The sequence below is a fragment of the Mastigoproctus giganteus genome, chromosome 8 (genome assembly GCF_048544385.1).
Source record: "Mastigoproctus giganteus isolate SK-2022 chromosome 8, ASM4854438v1, whole genome shotgun sequence".
Lineage (NCBI taxonomy): Eukaryota > Metazoa > Arthropoda > Arachnida > Uropygi > Thelyphonidae > Mastigoproctus > Mastigoproctus giganteus.
This window is the reverse complement of record NC_143582.1, coordinates 138,091,563-138,109,942: the sequence shown is the minus strand read 5'-3', so window position 1 is coordinate 138,109,942 and position 18,380 is coordinate 138,091,563. Positions and strand designations below refer to the sequence as shown.

Here is an 18,380-nt window from a genome sequence, read left to right as displayed (position 1 = left end):
GGAGAATTACTGCAGTAACGCCTTTACAGCATCAACCACGTGACACTTTGATACCTTGCACTATCGTGTAAGATGATTGGCTTGTTGTTGTCTCCACAGTATGCTGTAGGCACAATAGGATAGGGTATTTCATCTTGCTCGCACGCTTCCGTAGGATTTAGGCATGACGACAGACAACTGTATCTGAACGCCTAGAATCAACTCAGGCACCTCCTCCTCCTCCTTCAGTCTTCATTGTTGGAATGTTACGTTCTAATAGCTAGCTTTTGTTGAGGTTGCTGTAAAGCCACATTCAGCATTTTACCTGAAATCAGCGTGAAGCGTAACTCATAATTCCACAGAGCATCTCTCCATTTTTCCAGATTACAAAAATGACAAACAACGCACCACTTCAAGTGACGTTTGTCACGTTTGATATCCGTTGGCGTTATTTTGGTCTTGTGAGCTGCAATTTTTTCATGAAAACTAGGGCGGTTCAATTTCTTGTAAATAATGGCAGCAATGGAGGCCATCCCAGTTTGATGGCTGGATCTCCAACTTCGCTGTCTACAGAAACGACTGTCAGGATGACGTGATCACTCAATTCAGAGAGCGCTGATCGCTCTCCGTAAGCGTCCCTGGCTTTGTAACCATTTCTTGACTCATCTTTCTCTCTCTCTCTCATTCTTCAATCTGTTCACTTGGCTACAGCCTACTTTAGAAAAAAGAAATATTATTTTAATGGCAACATAGTTTGTCGCTCATATGCATATATCTTTGTTGGATCGTGTTTACTGCTTTTTAGAGCCACTAATTAGAGCCTCATTGAAGAAAACTTTAGAAATTCCTCCGTCAGTGACAGGAATCGAACCCAGACCTCTCCAAACAAGTAAGAGAAAATAATGTAACCTATCGCATAATGTCACGGAAGTCCTGTAGCGTCAGACTTTTTTGTAACTTCTTACATTGACGCATAAAAGTGTTTCCCAACACTTTTATAGTTACGCCTCATTTGTTAACGGCTGGTCCAAACTGTTCTACTTGCCGGAGAGACATCCAAATACTCTTGAACTAAAAAGACTGATATAAACTCAGCGTCTCTGAAACTAGTCTGCGGACTCCTGGAGAACCATAGAAATACTCCAAGTGGTCCACGAATAATGTACGAAATTTCTTATAAAATCTGAAATAATTCATAAATTGGGGGTATGCGAAATATTTTCCAATCTAAAAGGTGATTGTTAAGTCACTAAAGTTTGAGAATCACTGGATAATTATTTAACTGGATTATAATGAATTTAAGTTGTACGTTGTGTAAAATAATGTACAATGGTTCCGGGACAGTGAGAATTCGACGTAACACACGAATAAAAATTTACGTCATCTTCAGTTAATCAGTCGATAAAGTCTGAAGAACTTAATACTAAACGTTATTCTTCGTGACGAATTCGAAGGCACAAATTTAAATCCTGGATGTTTTAGTCATTAAAGATTACAAGCTATAATTAAGCAATCGATTTCTTATTTTGCTGTCATTTAAGGAAACGTGATGTTGATGTGATTTTGGTATTCTTCGAGTCACACCATACCAAAGTCAAGTTGCTGAAAAGGGTTTTAATACAGCATCACATTAATTACTTTCCCTGAAAAAGGCTGATGGTTCTTCAATCAACTAATTATATACGACAACCTGCTGTTATTAAATATGATTATTTTTTTTATATACACGCATTTTTGTCATATTAATCTATCAGCTAACTACTGAAAGTTTCGAGTTGCTATATTAGATGATTTTCCAAATTAATCGGAGCTTTAATTTATCAGTGTAAATGACAGAAAATGAAAATTATTTGAAGTTGAAAAATGAGGATGCTTGCAAAAATTTCATAAAGTATAACATTTATCGATAACTTCAAAGGAATAACGTAGCAGTGTTAAAGCGCAGGAATACGCGATACAAGTTTTTCAGTTTAATTTGGTTGGAAACACGTAACTGCTAAATATGGTAATGTTCTTTTACTCTATCGTGTAAACTCCACTTACTCCGAATATAAACACAAGATTTATAAACTTCATGAAGTAACTTTGGAGTTCGCAGTGATGAATAAAGTGTTCATATTAAACACCTTATTGAAATGCAGCAAACCCTTAAGGACAGACCATGAAGTCAAGGCACCAGTTGTTACTGGTGCCTTGACTGAATTGATTCTCTTCTTCCCAGTCACAAGTGTTGTGAAAATTGACCACACCATTTCTTGTGAAGCCAGCTTCATCAGAAAACAACATGGAGGACAGTTAAAAAGAGGATCGCGATTACACTATTGTAAGAACCCAGTACGTAAAGCTTCTTGTGATGGGAAATCAGTAAAGTCGTATAATCTTTGAATGTCATACAGATATTGCTGCTATCCTTCAGGTACTGTCGTTAGGATTTTTTTGCACACGATTCAGGACCTACGCCTGTAACCTAAAAGTTCTGGTGTTGATTGGTCTACCACCATCAGAAACTCGCTTGTTGAATGATCCTGTATCTCTCCAAAACGCTTGTCTATTCTCTGGATGGTCTTCTCTTCTTATCTGGCAGACGATCGGAAACTTTTCCACATACAAACGCCTTGCTGTGGCCACGTTACATTAAGTTTCAAGTCCATAAATGAGGCTCACGTCTGCCATTTCTTGGTTGAATAAACCTCCATTTTCTCTTCAAATGTACGCTAACTTAATAGCACAAAAATTCTATAAAAGTTTTTTCCTCGCTAAACTGCACTTTGTACTGATTTTACAGTAAAATTTAAGACTCTGAATAGTAAATTACTGTTTAAAAATAAATTCAGCCTGTGCACACACCAGAATAGTAATTAACTTTTATACCAACCTGCACTACTGTAATGTGACTCGCCTACCCGAACACCGACTGGTATTTTTTACCGGATAAATTCTGGAACACAAAAGAGGGCTATAACTTGGAAGCAGCGATTTTGGGCATATGTTTATGTAAATTTTTTTCATCGGTCCGGAATTGATCCTGAAAGTATGGTTCACATGGGATGAAATGCTCTATATGCACTCGTATCTATTCTGTAATCTGATGAAGAGGGAAGTGTTAATAGCAACGTAAGTATGTAGTGTAACATTGTAGTTAGCTGTTGAGATCTGTTTCGTCTACTGGACAAGTATCTTAATCAACTGCCAGTGTACGTATAACTTAATGTACATATAGTAGTACTTATAGCTCAATGTACTTATAGTTTCACTAATAATTAGTTTTGCCTTCCCACGTTCCAGTCCTGTATTAGCGTGGTACTCATAAAAAGGAATGACCCAAAGAAGGCAGTGGAGGGGGATTGAAGAGGATGAAAATCAGAAAGATTCCAAAAATAATGTAATAAAATAATATAATATAGAATAATATAGTGGTATTATACCTTAGGTGTATTATTTTTGACTAGATTCCTTATTGTTGACATACAGGAAATTTCAGTTAAAAAACACTGGGGCTCTATCTCGCTAATTTTTATATATTGGCTATTTTGGTCCGTGTCTTTTGTCATATTTTGTCTGAAATTTTTGAATCTGTTGTTAAAATTGGACTTACGATTAGATTAAAGTGTTACCGTTTAGATTTTACGATTTATTCATTTATGTTTTGCTTAATCAACTGCCATCAATGGGAAGTCGTTTCCATTCCTCGGTTTAATCTGAAATGTTATCGGTAGACTTCTGAAGCGAACTTTAACCGATTTTATTTGAAATAAAAAAATATGATATAATGGTTGTAGTGAGAGGAGACACAAATACCATACCTGTCCATACAGTCAACTGTTCACAGAAACACTCCTGCGGAAGAGCGATTATCACATACAGCTGTCGTATTTTTTCTCCCTTCAACTAAAGCAGTTTGTTAAATGTACACCAATGACGTTTTTAGAGTAAACCGAGGAAGGGGAACAACTTTTCCATTAAAGGAAAAAATCAGTTGATCAGGCAAAATTTAAATTTAAAAATCATAAAATTTAACGATGATACTTAACCAGCTTTAAAATAAAAATTCAAACAGTTTGCACCAAATATAATAAAAAAAAAAGTTCATACGAGATAAATAGCCTAAATCTAAAAATACGCGATCAGAGACCCAGTACCTTTTAATTGAAACATCCTGTATAAATAAAACAAACAGTAAAGAAGAGTAACAGCAATGAGTGATCTATAAGATGATAATACTTATTCAAAATCTAACCTTCCATTCAATAATCATGACATTAAATATATCAAATATAACACCGAACGAAGAAACTTCAAAATAAGTACAGTATAATGATAATCCGAATGTTATAAAAGAATTAGTTCTTTTAAATGACTGAATGTTTGATATGAATAAATACCCATGAATTGTGCTATGGCCCCTGCACTATTCTGAAGTAAATTATAATTATTATTTTTGAAAAAAAAAAAAAAATAAATAAAATAAAATAGAAGGCGAAGGGAAATATTTACTCTCTTTCCCTTTCAATCATCTGTGACATGCTATGAAGTGTCTCAACCATCGAGAAAGACTGTTGTACAGATATTTTCGTAATATGGTATCCTGTTTTTAAGAGACTGCAATGGAAATAAATTTTTTTAGTTAAAAATCAGCGTTATTTCGAAATGCCACTGTAATTATTATTTTTTTAATGGGCTTGAGGAGAAACGTGTTGTCGAATAATATAATATTGGGACTGCATAGAAGACACGGAAGATTATAAATAACAAATTTTAATAATTGCATCTTTTAGCCACGTCTAAGTGAACAATAACAGGATCACAAAGGTGAAATGCCATCGTGCATGTACATAGGGTAGCCTGAGTGTGGTATTTACAGGTACATCAGGCTTCTGAAGGACAACTCTATACACGAAAAGTCAAAATAATTCGACCAAAATTAATGTAGTGTGGTGAAGTAGAAACAAACTCTGAGGGAGAGAAAAGTGAAAAGGTTATTACTACCTCAGTCATCTTCTTGACCTTTTTCCGCAGTGAGAAAAACGCTGATTCTATCGTCCTCAGCTGTACACAAACAGTTCAGCTATGTACACGTCCGACAAGTGGTAGTGCAAGTTACAACTCACGGGTGCACTGGAGAGCCTAATCTTTGGCCATACATGGAGTACGGAGAATAATACATGCTGAGACCAGGATGCGGTAGCGAGGGCAACGCTGTTCCCTGGAGAGAGGGCAGATGGGGCTTGTAGGGATGATACCGTCCTGCTGCTGAAAGAGAGCTAATAGGACTGATGCTGGTGGGATAAGTCCTCCGCAGGCCTGCGGAAGACGTTAGGGTTGGAGCTGAGCTGTAGTTCAGAGGGCAGCTGACGGCAAGCGCTCCTCCTGGATTGATGCTTGGTGAAAATAAGGGCACCGAGGACGTGTCGGCAGCGGAGATACTAGTATGGGTCCGTAAATGCTGTAGCAACTCTTCTGATGTGGTGAACCGCTTGCCGCAGTAGGTGTCTCCAACCATCCAGCTGCAGATATTGGGCCTAGACAACATCGGATACAGAGCAGAATTAAGACCAGGCGATGAAGAGGTTGCTAGTGAGGGGACAAAGCCTGATGTGAGACCAGGCAAACCAGGAGCACCTGAACCAATCGTCGGAACGAGGCGATCATGGGTACATTGAGAACAGCCACTGGGACATGGCGGTAGTTGGGTAGCTTGTAGACCTAGCTGACAGTTGGTACAGTAAGGATCTCGACAAAGGGGAACCAGGGTAGTTCCCCCTCCCGCAGTCTTCACACGAGCGTAGCCCAGATATGGCGACAATCCTGATCCAGTCGAATAGCCTCCTGGCCTTAGCGATAAACCATTCTGGGAAGCAATTCCAGAAGGAAACGAGTGGGCTGAAGTTACAGCAGGATCAACTGGTAAATGTCCTCCAACAGGGCCGCATCCAGTGCAGTTGCTCAGCGAACCAAGGCTACTTTTATACATCCCAAGCGCAAGATGCGATACAGCAGTGAGGCCATCTTTCGTGTCACTTCTTCCTAGATCAAGTCCCAGTGTTGATGAGCTGTATCCAAGTCCTCGGAGCGTGCAGTTGGTGCCAATTGCTGACACCGACGGACTGGAACTACTTGACGTGGTGACAGGAGTTGACCTTTCCACATTATCTGATTTAGTAGTAATTGGGTCGATGTCGGTTGAAGGCGAACTTTTACCGCACGATCCCACGCTGCCTCCCACAGGAGATATACGCTCTTCTGGCGAACCAGACTTGGAAGGTGGCGTTTTCTTTTCACAGTTGATGTCTTCCTTTTTGGTTGACTCGTATGGTTTGAAAGAAGATTTATCGTAATTAGAGAAGGATTTTTCCTTTGCCTTATCCAGCTCCTTTGTCTTCTCAAGGGGTGGAATCAGTGGCTTGTTATTGGGATTGTCAGCTCCAATATTACTGCATGTTTGCGCCAGCAATGCTAATGGACTCTTCTTGGCATCCAGCTACATAAAAAAGAATAGAAAATAAATAATTTAAACGTAATAACATGTAAAAAAAATAATAGTGCTGTTCAGTAGTTCTACTGAAGGCAATTTACAAGAACTTACCCGAAAACTTTCCCTAACAATATATGCTTATTCTAGAGAATAAAAGAATTTGAAGTCAATATAACAAAAGAGAAATCTTAATATGGAACAGCAAAAAGACATTCCAGGACCATATGATCCAGAGCAAAATTGTGAGTTTATTAAGATTTAATCATTATATTACATAAATAGCATTAAGAATAACATAATTAAATTATGTAAGTTTAAATGATGAGACATCTAGCTACTCAACTTTCTGCCCTATTTGGACAACGTGGGGATCGCTTTTCGATTTGGGGATTTTATTGTTGTGGATTTTTAGGCGCATCAGCAACTTAGACTATATTGTCTGTAAACTGCGTGTGTTCTGTGGTGTCTTTGATTTGCTTGTTTGCTGCCCTATAATCCCAAGTTTCCGAGAGACAAAAATAAACAATGGTTAACTTAGCCACATTGTGAAATAGGTCAATAACAATTACTCGCTTCGTCGACGAAATTCGAACTCAGGTCTTTTCCATCAGGTGTAGGGAGGACGGTGATTATAACAAATAAATTCTACCCACGAATGTATTTGTGGATCGTTTTTCAATCCAAAACAATAACAGAAAACAAAAGAGTGACAAGAAAACAATCCAGTATTGAATCGTATCTTTATTTAGTTAGAATTCAATTAAATCCTAATTAGTGTAAAGATCGCTGTCGTTAAAATAGAATTTTACTCTTGAATTAGGCCTTTATGAGCAGGGAAACTTTTCTAAAGGAATAAGAAAAATGGAAGAGGGGTTTGAAAAACTTTTATGCTTGCTGAGTGAATTCATCAGAACAGGAGCTTTGTGAGATATGTCTGAACTCTGCAAAAGCCCTAGTTCAGTATCACGCAGTAAATATAAAATTTTTTCCAAGTAAGAAAGGTCATTTATTTTCTTTTAATTGGCGGAAAAGCCATACGTCTTTCTCCAACTCGTATAGACGTTGTGTTCTGAAGTGTATATGTTCCTAGGGCAGAGTACAGAGTTCTGACTCTATACTCTGCCTTACGAACAATGAACCATGTTCGTTGGTTTGGGAAAGTTGGTTAATTATGATTATAAAAGAACACGGGAGGGAGGGAGGGGGTGCTTTCGATGTTCTTGCGTATGGCAATCGAGAATTTGTATAGGTCATCGAAAAAATTGGTAGGTGATGGGATTGTTTAATTGCTATTCCTGAATAGGATTACTGGCTCATTAATAATAAGTGATGGATTACTCAGGTTTATAGATTTCACGATTTGAATAATGAAGCATTAAAAGAAATTCAAAGCTGCCTGGAGGACTGTGGTGTTTAAAATGCATACATGGGTTATTATATGTTGCGGTACATGTTGTATTGTCAAATGTACGCTTAGGTGAAGCGATTTTGCGAAATATTTCACTTTTTCTTTCTTTCTTTTTTTTTTCAGAAGTATACCGCATATAGTATATATTTTGAAGCAGATATAAATAATTTCATTTATTATATTATGCACTGTGTCTACTGCACCGTGCAATAAAAAGGAGAAATAATTAAATTTGTTTACTATATTATTCATTGTGTGTCTAATGCACCGTGCAGTATTTACTGTACTGTTCCTTATCGCACATTGCCTTCTCTCGAAAAAAAAAATACGCTTTAATATGCAAATAAGTTGCAGTACAAAAATACAGTGTTTTTCACTTTGTTATGATTATAATATGACCCTCCGAAATCTGGAAAATTCCAATGTCCGGCATGGATCAGGTTCCATGTTCACCGGGTTTGGGAGGCTCGGCTGTGTGTACTGTACTTATATATTTATATTTTTATATATGATGAGAGTGTTAACCCGATACGAATAAAGGACAAAAATCCGATGTTCGCCTTATTTATTAATACTTTTTATTTAATTAAAATTAACTCAGAATGGTCAAGCGGGCTAACATTAAATTTTAGTAACTTTGGGTAACATTAAATTTCAGAACTTACTTCTCGATCGAGAAACGGCGTTTATTTGTAGCTTATTCTGCTAAGTGACAACTGCAATATCTCCGAAGTGGATATTGCAACTACGTTACTCTGCGTCGAACCCTATCACGTGTGGAAAAATACAAGTTTTAATGAACAAATTAAAAACGTGGTTGTCATCCCTGACCCCATTTTTTTTTTTTTTTTTTCATTTATTGAGTAAAGCAGCCCCTAGCCAAAAATCTGGCAAATCCGCCATACATATAGAAATAGTATAGTACAGTATACAAGTATTAACAATACAAATTTCACATTCACATTACAAATTGCAACTATACCGTGCAATTGTCATCCCCTCCAGCTACAGCACAACAACCTGGCAAGTAGGCTACAGCAGAAACCGATGAAGAGACACTGTCCACAGACAAGCACAAGCATCGCATACTAGAGACTGGTCATCACAACGAGCTGGACAAGTAGGCTACAACAGAAACCGGTGAAGAGACACTTTCATAGTGAGCACAAGCATCACATCCTAGAGACTGATCACCGCCGGTATTCTCCAAAAGATAAGAGTTCAACGAATAGCCATCTACCAGCAGTCAGAGAGCTCAACAAAAGTTACTCATATTAACCAGTAAAACCAAACTGGAAGAAGGTGTTATTGCAGGATCAAATCCAAGAAAAACAACAACTAAGGCTTCTTGCTAACTGCATTTGCAGGAGCAGAAGTGGACACCCACCCATTAAGGAAACTGAGTACCAACATTCTGTCCACCTCTGCAAAGAATTTTCTCTGGTCCTATATAAAAAATAACATACTGTTCCATGTAAAGAAGGGAGTACAGTCCACCAATTCATCCATTATTCAACCTTAACTCTTCTAATTGCAAAACTATATTCCTTCTCACGGAAACTGAATTTGCAAATTTTGTAAGGCAATGAAATTTTCCCTTGTTTTAATAAGTAATGGCTCAATCCCAGCCACCAGATGATTTACATTATCCAGATTATTCAGTAAATCCGAATGCAAATCAACATATTCCAAACAATTAAGCACAACGTGTTCCCATGTTTCCAGATCACCACACGTACAGTTGCAACTTGCTACGATTCCAAGACTATTCAGTTTAGCAAAAAATGATCCGTGACCTGTTAGTAAGAATGTACAACGTAGATTTGGTACTAACCAGGTTGGTTTAATATAATTCACACCATTAACATAAGGAAAAAATTTGAATGTTATTCTACCCTTTTCTGAACAATTCCATCTGTTTTGCCATTTTTGTAAAAGGAGCTCCCAAATCCTCTTCTTTTCGTTTCTCAAGTCATTTAAAGTGTTAACTTCGATGCCCAGCAACTCAGATTTTATACCTCTTCTCAAATAAAAGATAGGCTTCTAAACACTAACTGTAAATCAAATGGCATTTTGCCAGCTAAAACTTGCAAAGCTTCTGTGGAAACCGTTCTGCAGACCATAACCATTTTGAGTAACATACCTCGATGTACAGAATAGAGCTTTCTGATGTTGCTTACTTTGATTGCATGGCCAATCCAGATTGATCACCATACATAACAATCGGCAGAAAAATGCAATCATAAATCAAATGGAGTGCTTTCCCCTTTATCTCCCATTCCAACCGCATTATTCTTGAGATCATTGCAATAAATTTCTGCACTTTTTCTGATATATAATTAATATGCGGGATAAAGTTCAAGCCAGTAGTAATAAATATTCCCAAGTATTTAATCATTAACACCTCCTGTAAGGAAATACCATTCAACCTTACAAGCGGAGGTCTACTAAGAGCCAATTTACCCTTCAACATCATGATTTTAGTTTTGAATGTAGAGATTGTCAACCTATGTAAATTACACCATTGGCATAATTCTTTCAATATCAATCAGACCTCATTTCAAGCTCCTTTCTGGTGTTTCCGTGCACAAGTATTACCATATCGTTTGCATAAGCTATTGTGTACGAGTGGTAAATTCTCTCTTGAGCCAATCTTCCAAAACCAAGTTCCACATTAAAGGACCAAAGACAGATCCCTGCGGACAGCCTCGAGTCACACGACGCGTAATTGATCCAAAATTCGACTTAACTGTTACTGTGCGATCCCTAAAGTAATCTTTAATTATAGAGAAAATATTAAAAGAACATTTGGCCATGCGCAACATCATCAGTACACTGTCCCAACTAATGGAATCAAAGGCACCAGCAAAGTCCAAAAATATTCCCACGGTATATTTATAATTCGATTCCCGAACATTGCGAGCTAAAGAGTGAAGCGCATCCTCAGTACCTCCACCAGGAGTGAAACTATATTGTTTGTTAGAAACGCCAATATTACTTCTTTGGTAGATAGCAATCCGCATGGCTAAAAGATTCTCATAAACTTTACCAAGACCATGAAGCAATGCAATAGGTCAATATGAAGCAGGTGAACTGGTTGGCTTGGTTGGAGATTTTATGATAATCTTGAGTAGTGCATCCTTCCAAGGAGACGGAAATACACATCTCTTAGACAGTTATTAAAAACTTGTAACAATTCGTTCGAATAAAGATTAGAGAACTTTTTGATTACCTCTCCCTCCAGTAGGTCCATACCTGGACATTTATTTTTAATGGACTTAACAACGGTGAGATGTTCATCATCGGTAAAGGGTAATTCTTCAGTGTCGTTACCATACGATTCATTCAACGCATGCATACGACGATATTCTAGATTAACATGGGTTATCAGCCATGTTATCATTACCTATAAGGTGATCTAAGATTGCACTCATGGAATCTTCCCAACTACACGTCTCAGTGGTGCCCTTGCCTATAGAATATATAACATCAGCAGCTACTGTGAATTTGTCAGTATAAATTTTATAAACCAATCCCCAAGGGGCATTATTTCCTACTGTTTTCACCACCGTTTTCCAGCAGTCATATTTCTGTTTAGCGATAGCATGGACATACTTATTACGAAGTCTTTGATAGTCTTTCTTTAATCGAATAACTTCCAAGGCACTTTCCCTACGTCTACTCTTCTGAAATTGCTTCCTAGCCTTATTAACCTGTTTTTTCAATAGAGTAAGCTGACCGCCTCTGACCCAAAATTATGATATTAGGGTCCCCTGTAAATGATTACATCTACCCATATTTATTTTGTCCGTAAATTGCGTATGTTCTTTGGTCGATTTGCTTGTTTGCTGGACGAAAAAACCCTAGTTTCTGGGGGGAAAAACCTTGCTATCTACGCCTGAGCCTGACTAACTCAGCCACGGAGTGAAAAAAGCCCACTAAAGTTCCTCACGTCATCGACGAGATTCGAACCCGGGTCTTTTCCACCGTGTGGGGTAGACGGTGACGATAGCGTCCACCCCACACGGAATATGCTGTTTATATGCTGTTTTTGCGTTTTTCGAGTGAGAACACTGGTGTTTTTTATTATTATTAATCGTTGCTTTTTATCACAAATGTTGATTTGATATTTCGTTTCAGTATATCATGTTGTCATATTATTATTCGACGGTCGGATACTTGTGTGTGACCTACACTGGTGTTTAAAGAAAGTGCATCACTCCTTAAAATTATAATTGTCGTCTGAATAGCGTAAGTATATGGCAATAGTTCTTACAGATTGCATCAGATAAGATTGGCACGCGTAGGTGATGACGTAATATTACATCAGCTGTTACTTTCAGCTATATAAGCACGTTCTGCAAGAGTTGCAGTCATTCCTTGCTTGTGTCAGGATGGCGAGTTACGTGCAGTTGACGCCACGAAGACAGAGTGCTATTGTTGCTTTACGTGAGGAAGGATGTTCTTCCCATCATACTGCTTATAGAGTGTCTTATAATCAGTCGATAGTGAGTAGATTTTTTTCCAAACTCAAGAATACTGGTTCTGCTAATAGGAAAAGAAGGAACCGGACGCAAACGAGTCTACGCCAAAACAGGGCCGCGTTTCGAAGCCCTTATGCCTTAAAAACTGTAAAACTTCTTCGTCTGAGCTGAAAAAAAAAATATGGGAAGAACATACAGGAGTGATAGCAAGTGCAGTAACAGTCAGAAGACACCTCTTCAAAAATGGACTTGTAGCCCGTCGTCCTAAGAAGAAGCCCCTCCTCACACAAAAAATGAAAAAGGCCCGATTAATTTGGGGCAAGGAGCATGTCAAATGGAGCCCCCCCCCTCCGAGCAGTGGAAGTCAGTTATTTTCTCGGATGAGAAGAAATTCAACCTGCATGTCTTTGATGGGAGACAAACGATTCGTGGTGAAGAATACCGTCCAGACTGTATGGTGTCTACAGTGAAATTCCCTACCAGCCAAATGATATAGGAGTGCATTTCGTATCACCTGCAGTTTATAAAATGTTCCAAAAATGCCAATGGATACCTGGCTATATTTGAAGGCAAATTGCTGCCAACCATTAGAGACCATTTCAACCTGCCAAGTAACTGCATCTTTCAGGACGACTCTGCTCCTTGTTATCGGGCGAAAAGTGAAAGTAGGCACTTCTGTAGTTACTTTAGCTTCATTTCTGCGTTAGAGGTTCGACAATAATATGTTTATATTTGTTACAAGTGAAAAAATGGTTGGAAGAACGGTGCATTACAACTGTTAGCTGGCCAGGAAACAGCTCGAACCTGAATCCTATAGAGAACTGTTGGCATGCATCGTGTGGAATCTTCAGTTGCCAGAAAGAACCAAAGACCCTTCGTGAACTTCATAATTCGTGTTTGGAACCACGAATTATCAGTTGATTATCTTCAGAAATTGATCTTATCAACGGCTCGATGGTGTGCTGCTGTCATCAACTAAATATTAATTTGCTTTTCATTTTGTTTTTTCATTTTCATTTTGTTTAAAATGACAAACTGGAGCAAATTGAGGGCTTCTAACATTTCAGCCATAATTGTCGTGTTTACCAAAACTGTTGTATAAAGGTTGAAAATGCTCATTTTGGAATATTTTGAGAGCACCTGTCAAATATTACTTAGCTTTGCCTTAACTATTAATAAATATCTTTTGTTTATATTTCTATTTGTGATGCTAGTCATTAAGGTAACATACCATCGCGAGAAAGGGTTAGAAATGTGAAATTCCTAGGTGATGCACTTTATTTGAACACCAGTGTATGTGTTACCCGAGTTAGACACCAGAATCTGACCGCCACCAGACTGCGATCTAGTGGCAAACCCCATCCTCAGACGCATATTACGCAACCAAATAAGAATATCTTTCATTTATATTTCGTTTTACTATGAAATAATAAGGGTTTGAACGCACTACAACGATGTGTTTAAAAACTTGTATTATTAATTTTCAGCAATTCTGAAATAATAAATGTCGATTGAAAGGAGTTCCTGCACATTTACTATGCCACTACATGTGGTGTAAAACTGCATGTATGTGCACTGCACTGTAGCAAGAGAAACCTTGTGATCTTTGCCCTCTGTCTGTCTCTCTCTGGAGTGCATTAAGCAAGTAAATAGATTCACATGCCACGTTAAAACCACGCGTTTAATCAGTCACCTTGATTAATTACGCTTGACGCAATGCGTTTAAGGTAGTCAGGAGGACTGATTCTACTACTGAGAATTTCTCATTAGGTCTCCTTGTCAGCTGACAGAATATGCATTCCTCTTCGAATAATCTGTATATAATAAACACTGGTTTTATTAAATAATTCAGATTATCAGCGCAAAAATATAATTATGTTTTATAATAGTAAATAACTTTATACAAATATAATGATAACAACATCCAAAAACAATTATGGGGCTAGAAGACGAAGTGCGGGCGTGTTGAAGATTATCCCGTCCTTACTCTGATTATGTTTTCTATATCACGCTAGCCGAGATCGACAGTTTTGTAACGTTTATTTTCTAAACACGATGCTACATTGCTATTATTTTCCATTCGCTTGCCTGCCTAAACAGAAATCTCCAATTGGTTCTTGATTCGGCAGTACTAAGGTGTACAGTATTAAGTTAAGAAAATTACTTTGTTGCGCTCAACCACACGCACACCTACAGGCGGTAAGTTATACCTTGTCGTTTTTATTGTTGTTCCCAGTAGAGATTTCTTGAATTTTCAATCGAGAAATTGGGGGAAATGAAAGGTATTGTAAGTTATCGTTGTATGAACAGAGTAGTTTTTTAGTGCATAAGAGTGAGGGAAAATGCTATAAAATGCAACCTCACGCGTATTAGATAAATAGGTGCGCACCAGCTTTTCACTTCTGTTTGCAAAAGAAATAACCGAACTATGCTATTTTATCTGATACCGAACACTTTATTCAGTTGAGGGAAGGGGAGAGAGATGGTCTAATGTTGAGATAACGGTGTCATGAATAAATACGCCGTGATCTAGGCCAGTGGTTTGCACTTCTTTATGTCATATCCCTTGATTCGTCGTTCAAAAACATACAGTTCAAAAACTTTTTTTTTGAACTGTGTGTTTGAATACCTGAAACCTATTAGGCGTGTGTTAAATAATAAAGCAATAAGACTGTGATATGTCAGTATATTTTTAGCTATAAATAGAATGTATTTTGTGATCGATTGGATGAAAAATCCGAATTTCCGGAAGAATAAAACCATGGTCCATCATTCATTTAATGTATCCTCCAAAGTTAAAACAGCAAAAGGGTTCATTAGAAGAGCACAATATGTTGATTGCTTGTTGTAGGGTTTAGTCGTGTCAACAACGTAGGCCATATTGCGCAGTATTTAATGTTTTCAAATTGCGTGTGCTCTACTGTCGGTTTGTGGTTTTGTGGACGAAAAACCAGAGTTTCCGGCTAACTGAGCCGTGTCGTGAAAAAGACCCAAAAAAATTTCTCGATCACCTGGAAAGCCTGTCCAGTGTTCGTCTACACCACGAGGATATGGGCCACAAGGAGTTATTATTGGCATAAACCTGTCTGCCAGGTGACACCTGGTTCTGACTGCAGAGTGACGGGCCAGTGCTGAGAAGGGCAAGTAGAATTTGCCACCCACACTGGTTCCAGATATTTGGAGCTGAGATGAGCATTGCAAGCATTTTAACTGCAATAATCATTCTAATGTTTTCCGATTTACTGGCAGTCATTTCAAGGATTGCTACTAGTACTGGAGTATTGTGGGGGGGGGGGGAAGGCACTGGTGTTTGAAGGCTATCTGGCTTAAAACTGATCTTCTCTGGCTTAAAATCTCTCTACCTCATTGTGTCAAATTGATCTGTTGTCTCTACCGTACTCTCCCAACTATACTAATCACTTTGAGCTCTTTGACTTCCTCTCCTTGCAACTTGACTTTCTACAGTACAACTTTCCTAACAGTCAGGTAATTTTCCTTGGTGATTTTAATGTTAAGAACTCCAGCTGGCTTCCGTTTTCTAGTCACACCGACCCAGCTGGTCGACATGCTTAGGCTTTTGCAATTACTAATGACCTTGCACAGATTGTTCATTTACCTACAGGAATACCGGACAATCCTAATCATACAGCCAACACGCTTGATCTTTTTCTCACACAACCATTCTAAGTACACGGTCGAAGTGAGAGGTCCTTTAGGCACTTCAGATTCCAAAGGTGTTTTTCCTTCTGCTTGGAAATTTGCTCATATCCAGCCAATTCCTAAAAAGGGTGACAAATCCCTCCCATCCAATTATCGTCCCATTGCAATTACTTCTACTCTTTCTAAAGTAATGGAGAAATCAATTAATCGCCAACTCTTAAACTACCTAGAAACCTTCCGTTTGATCAACGATCGCCACTATGGATTCCGTCAGTGTCGATCCACTGGTGATGTTCTGGCTTATGTTACCCATTTATGGACTAATTCAATGGAAAGGTTCGGTGAAACACAAGTAGTTGCTCTTGACATCTGAAAGGCTTTCGATCGTGTTTGGCATAAAGGTCTTCTAAACAAGCTTCCATCTTATGGTTTGCCAACTGTTTTTAGTAATTGGTTATCCAGTTTTCTGTCTGATCGCTCACTGAGGGTGATGGTGGATGGCTCTCTGTCTTCTAACTTCTCCACTAATGCCGGTGTTCCCCAAGGTTCAGTTCTTTCCCCCACTCTTTTCCTCTTGTATATTAATGATCTTCTTCCATTGACTGGAAATCCTATCCATAGTTTTGCCGATGATAGCATATTGCATTCCACTTTCCATTTTGAGAAACCTTGTCCTGCTCAATCAGCTTCAACTTCTCGAAAATCTGCTACCAATTCCTAAAATGCCGATCTTCAGGTAATTCTCCAGTGGGGCAAAGACAACTTAGTTGATTTCAACCCTTCTAAAACTCAGTCTTGTCTTATAGCTCGCAAAAAGGATTCTTCTGCTCCTATGTTTATCTTTAGTGACACTCCGATTTCTAGGCAAAATTATATATCTCTTTTGGGGATTACCCCGACTTCTAATCTCTCTTGGCACAAGCACATTACAAATATTGCTTCCTCTGCATCTGAAAAACTTGGTTTTCTCTTTTGCTCTTGGCGTTACTTTTTTTCCAAACAGCAGCTCACTCTGTATAAATCGCAAATCTGCCCAGCCATGGAATATTGTTCCCACATATGGGGTAGTGCCCCCAAAACCTCTCTCAGGGTTCTTGATTCCATTCAGCAGTTAGGTTAATTAATGATACATCTCTAACAGAGTCTCTCCACTCGCTGTCTCATAGACGTACTGTTTCTGCTGCATGCCTCTTCTACAGATACTTCCATGGGCACTGTTCTTCTGAAATGGCTTCTATAATTCCCGCTCTCTGTTTCAAACTATCCAACTTCAAACTCACAGAACCAACTTTTCATCTTCCTCGTTTATTCATTGAACTGCCGTTTTCTGGAACAACCTTCCTTCATACGTATTTCTTGAAAATTACAGTCTACAATAGTTCAAGTCCAATGTCAACATTTATCTTCTTTCGTCTTCTCAACCTCCAACCCAAGCACGGTACTAAGTACTATAGGTTCTATCTCTCTCGTGTTTGGGGTTTACATAAAAAAAAAAAAAAAATCTACCTCAGAAGACAATTCCTTTTTGTATCTGGCCATACCCTAAAGAGTATGGCCAGATACAAAAATCCTAGAAGAATGTACTCTTTTCATATTTGAATTTCTTACTGCATGGCGAGAGTTTTCCTGATGATGATGGAACGATTTTTGAGACTGTCTGCTATACAAATAAAGCTGACCTTACAGTTCGAGAGGTGTTTACAAAGTTCGTTGCCTGAGTGTGAAGGGTTTATTTGTAGAATCTGGTAACATGTTACTTTTAACCAGAGTCCCCTTTGGAATCAATACACTTTTACCACCGATGCTGCAATGCATTGATTCCAACTGCGAAAAAAGGTTTTCTCTTGGGCCTCCAGGAATGCATCCACTGCATCAATGACGTCGTCACTGACTGTAGGAATATAGATGCCAGCCAGGTATTTTTTCAAATTAGGAAATAGATGAAAGTCCGATGGTGCTAGATCTGATGAATATGGAAGATGGTCCAAGATTTGAAATCTGCACTCATGCAGTGCAGCCAGCCATGGCAATGATTGCCTTGTGAGTATCCGCGTTTCTTGGTGGAACAAACTCCTTTGCCGAGATTTACTCGGCGTTTGTCTTTGATGTTTTCACGCAAACGCCTCACAAGGTCTGCGCAATATGCCGCTGTGGTTGTGTTGCCTTTCTGAAGGTAGCCGACTGGCAATACTCCATCAGCATCCCATAAAACTTTGATCCCATAAGTCTTTGATGTTTTCACGCAAACGCCTCACAAGGTCTGCGCAATATGCCGCTGTGGTTGTGTTGCCTTTCTGAAGGTAGCCGACTGGCAATACTCCATCAGCATCCCATAAAACGACGGCATCACCTTGCCAACAGAAGGAATCGGCTTAAC

The 18,380-nt window shown here is 38.5% G+C and overlaps 1 protein-coding gene across 2 annotated transcripts in view; it reads right to left on the bottom strand.

Moving 5' to 3' along the window:
* Window positions 1-4,758: 4,758 nt before the first annotated feature.
* Window positions 4,759-18,380, bottom strand: part of LOC150081848 (zinc finger protein Noc-like) — a 100,073-nt gene continuing 86,451 nt past the window's right edge. For both annotated transcript variants that reach the window (XM_090378938.1, XM_090378940.1), the window contains one exon: window positions 4,759-6,457. In XM_090378938.1, the coding sequence (XP_090235064.1) occupies window positions 5,084-6,457 (1,374 nt within the window). In that variant the 3' untranslated portion in view covers window positions 4,759-5,083. The remainder of the gene's footprint in view (window positions 6,458-18,380) is intronic.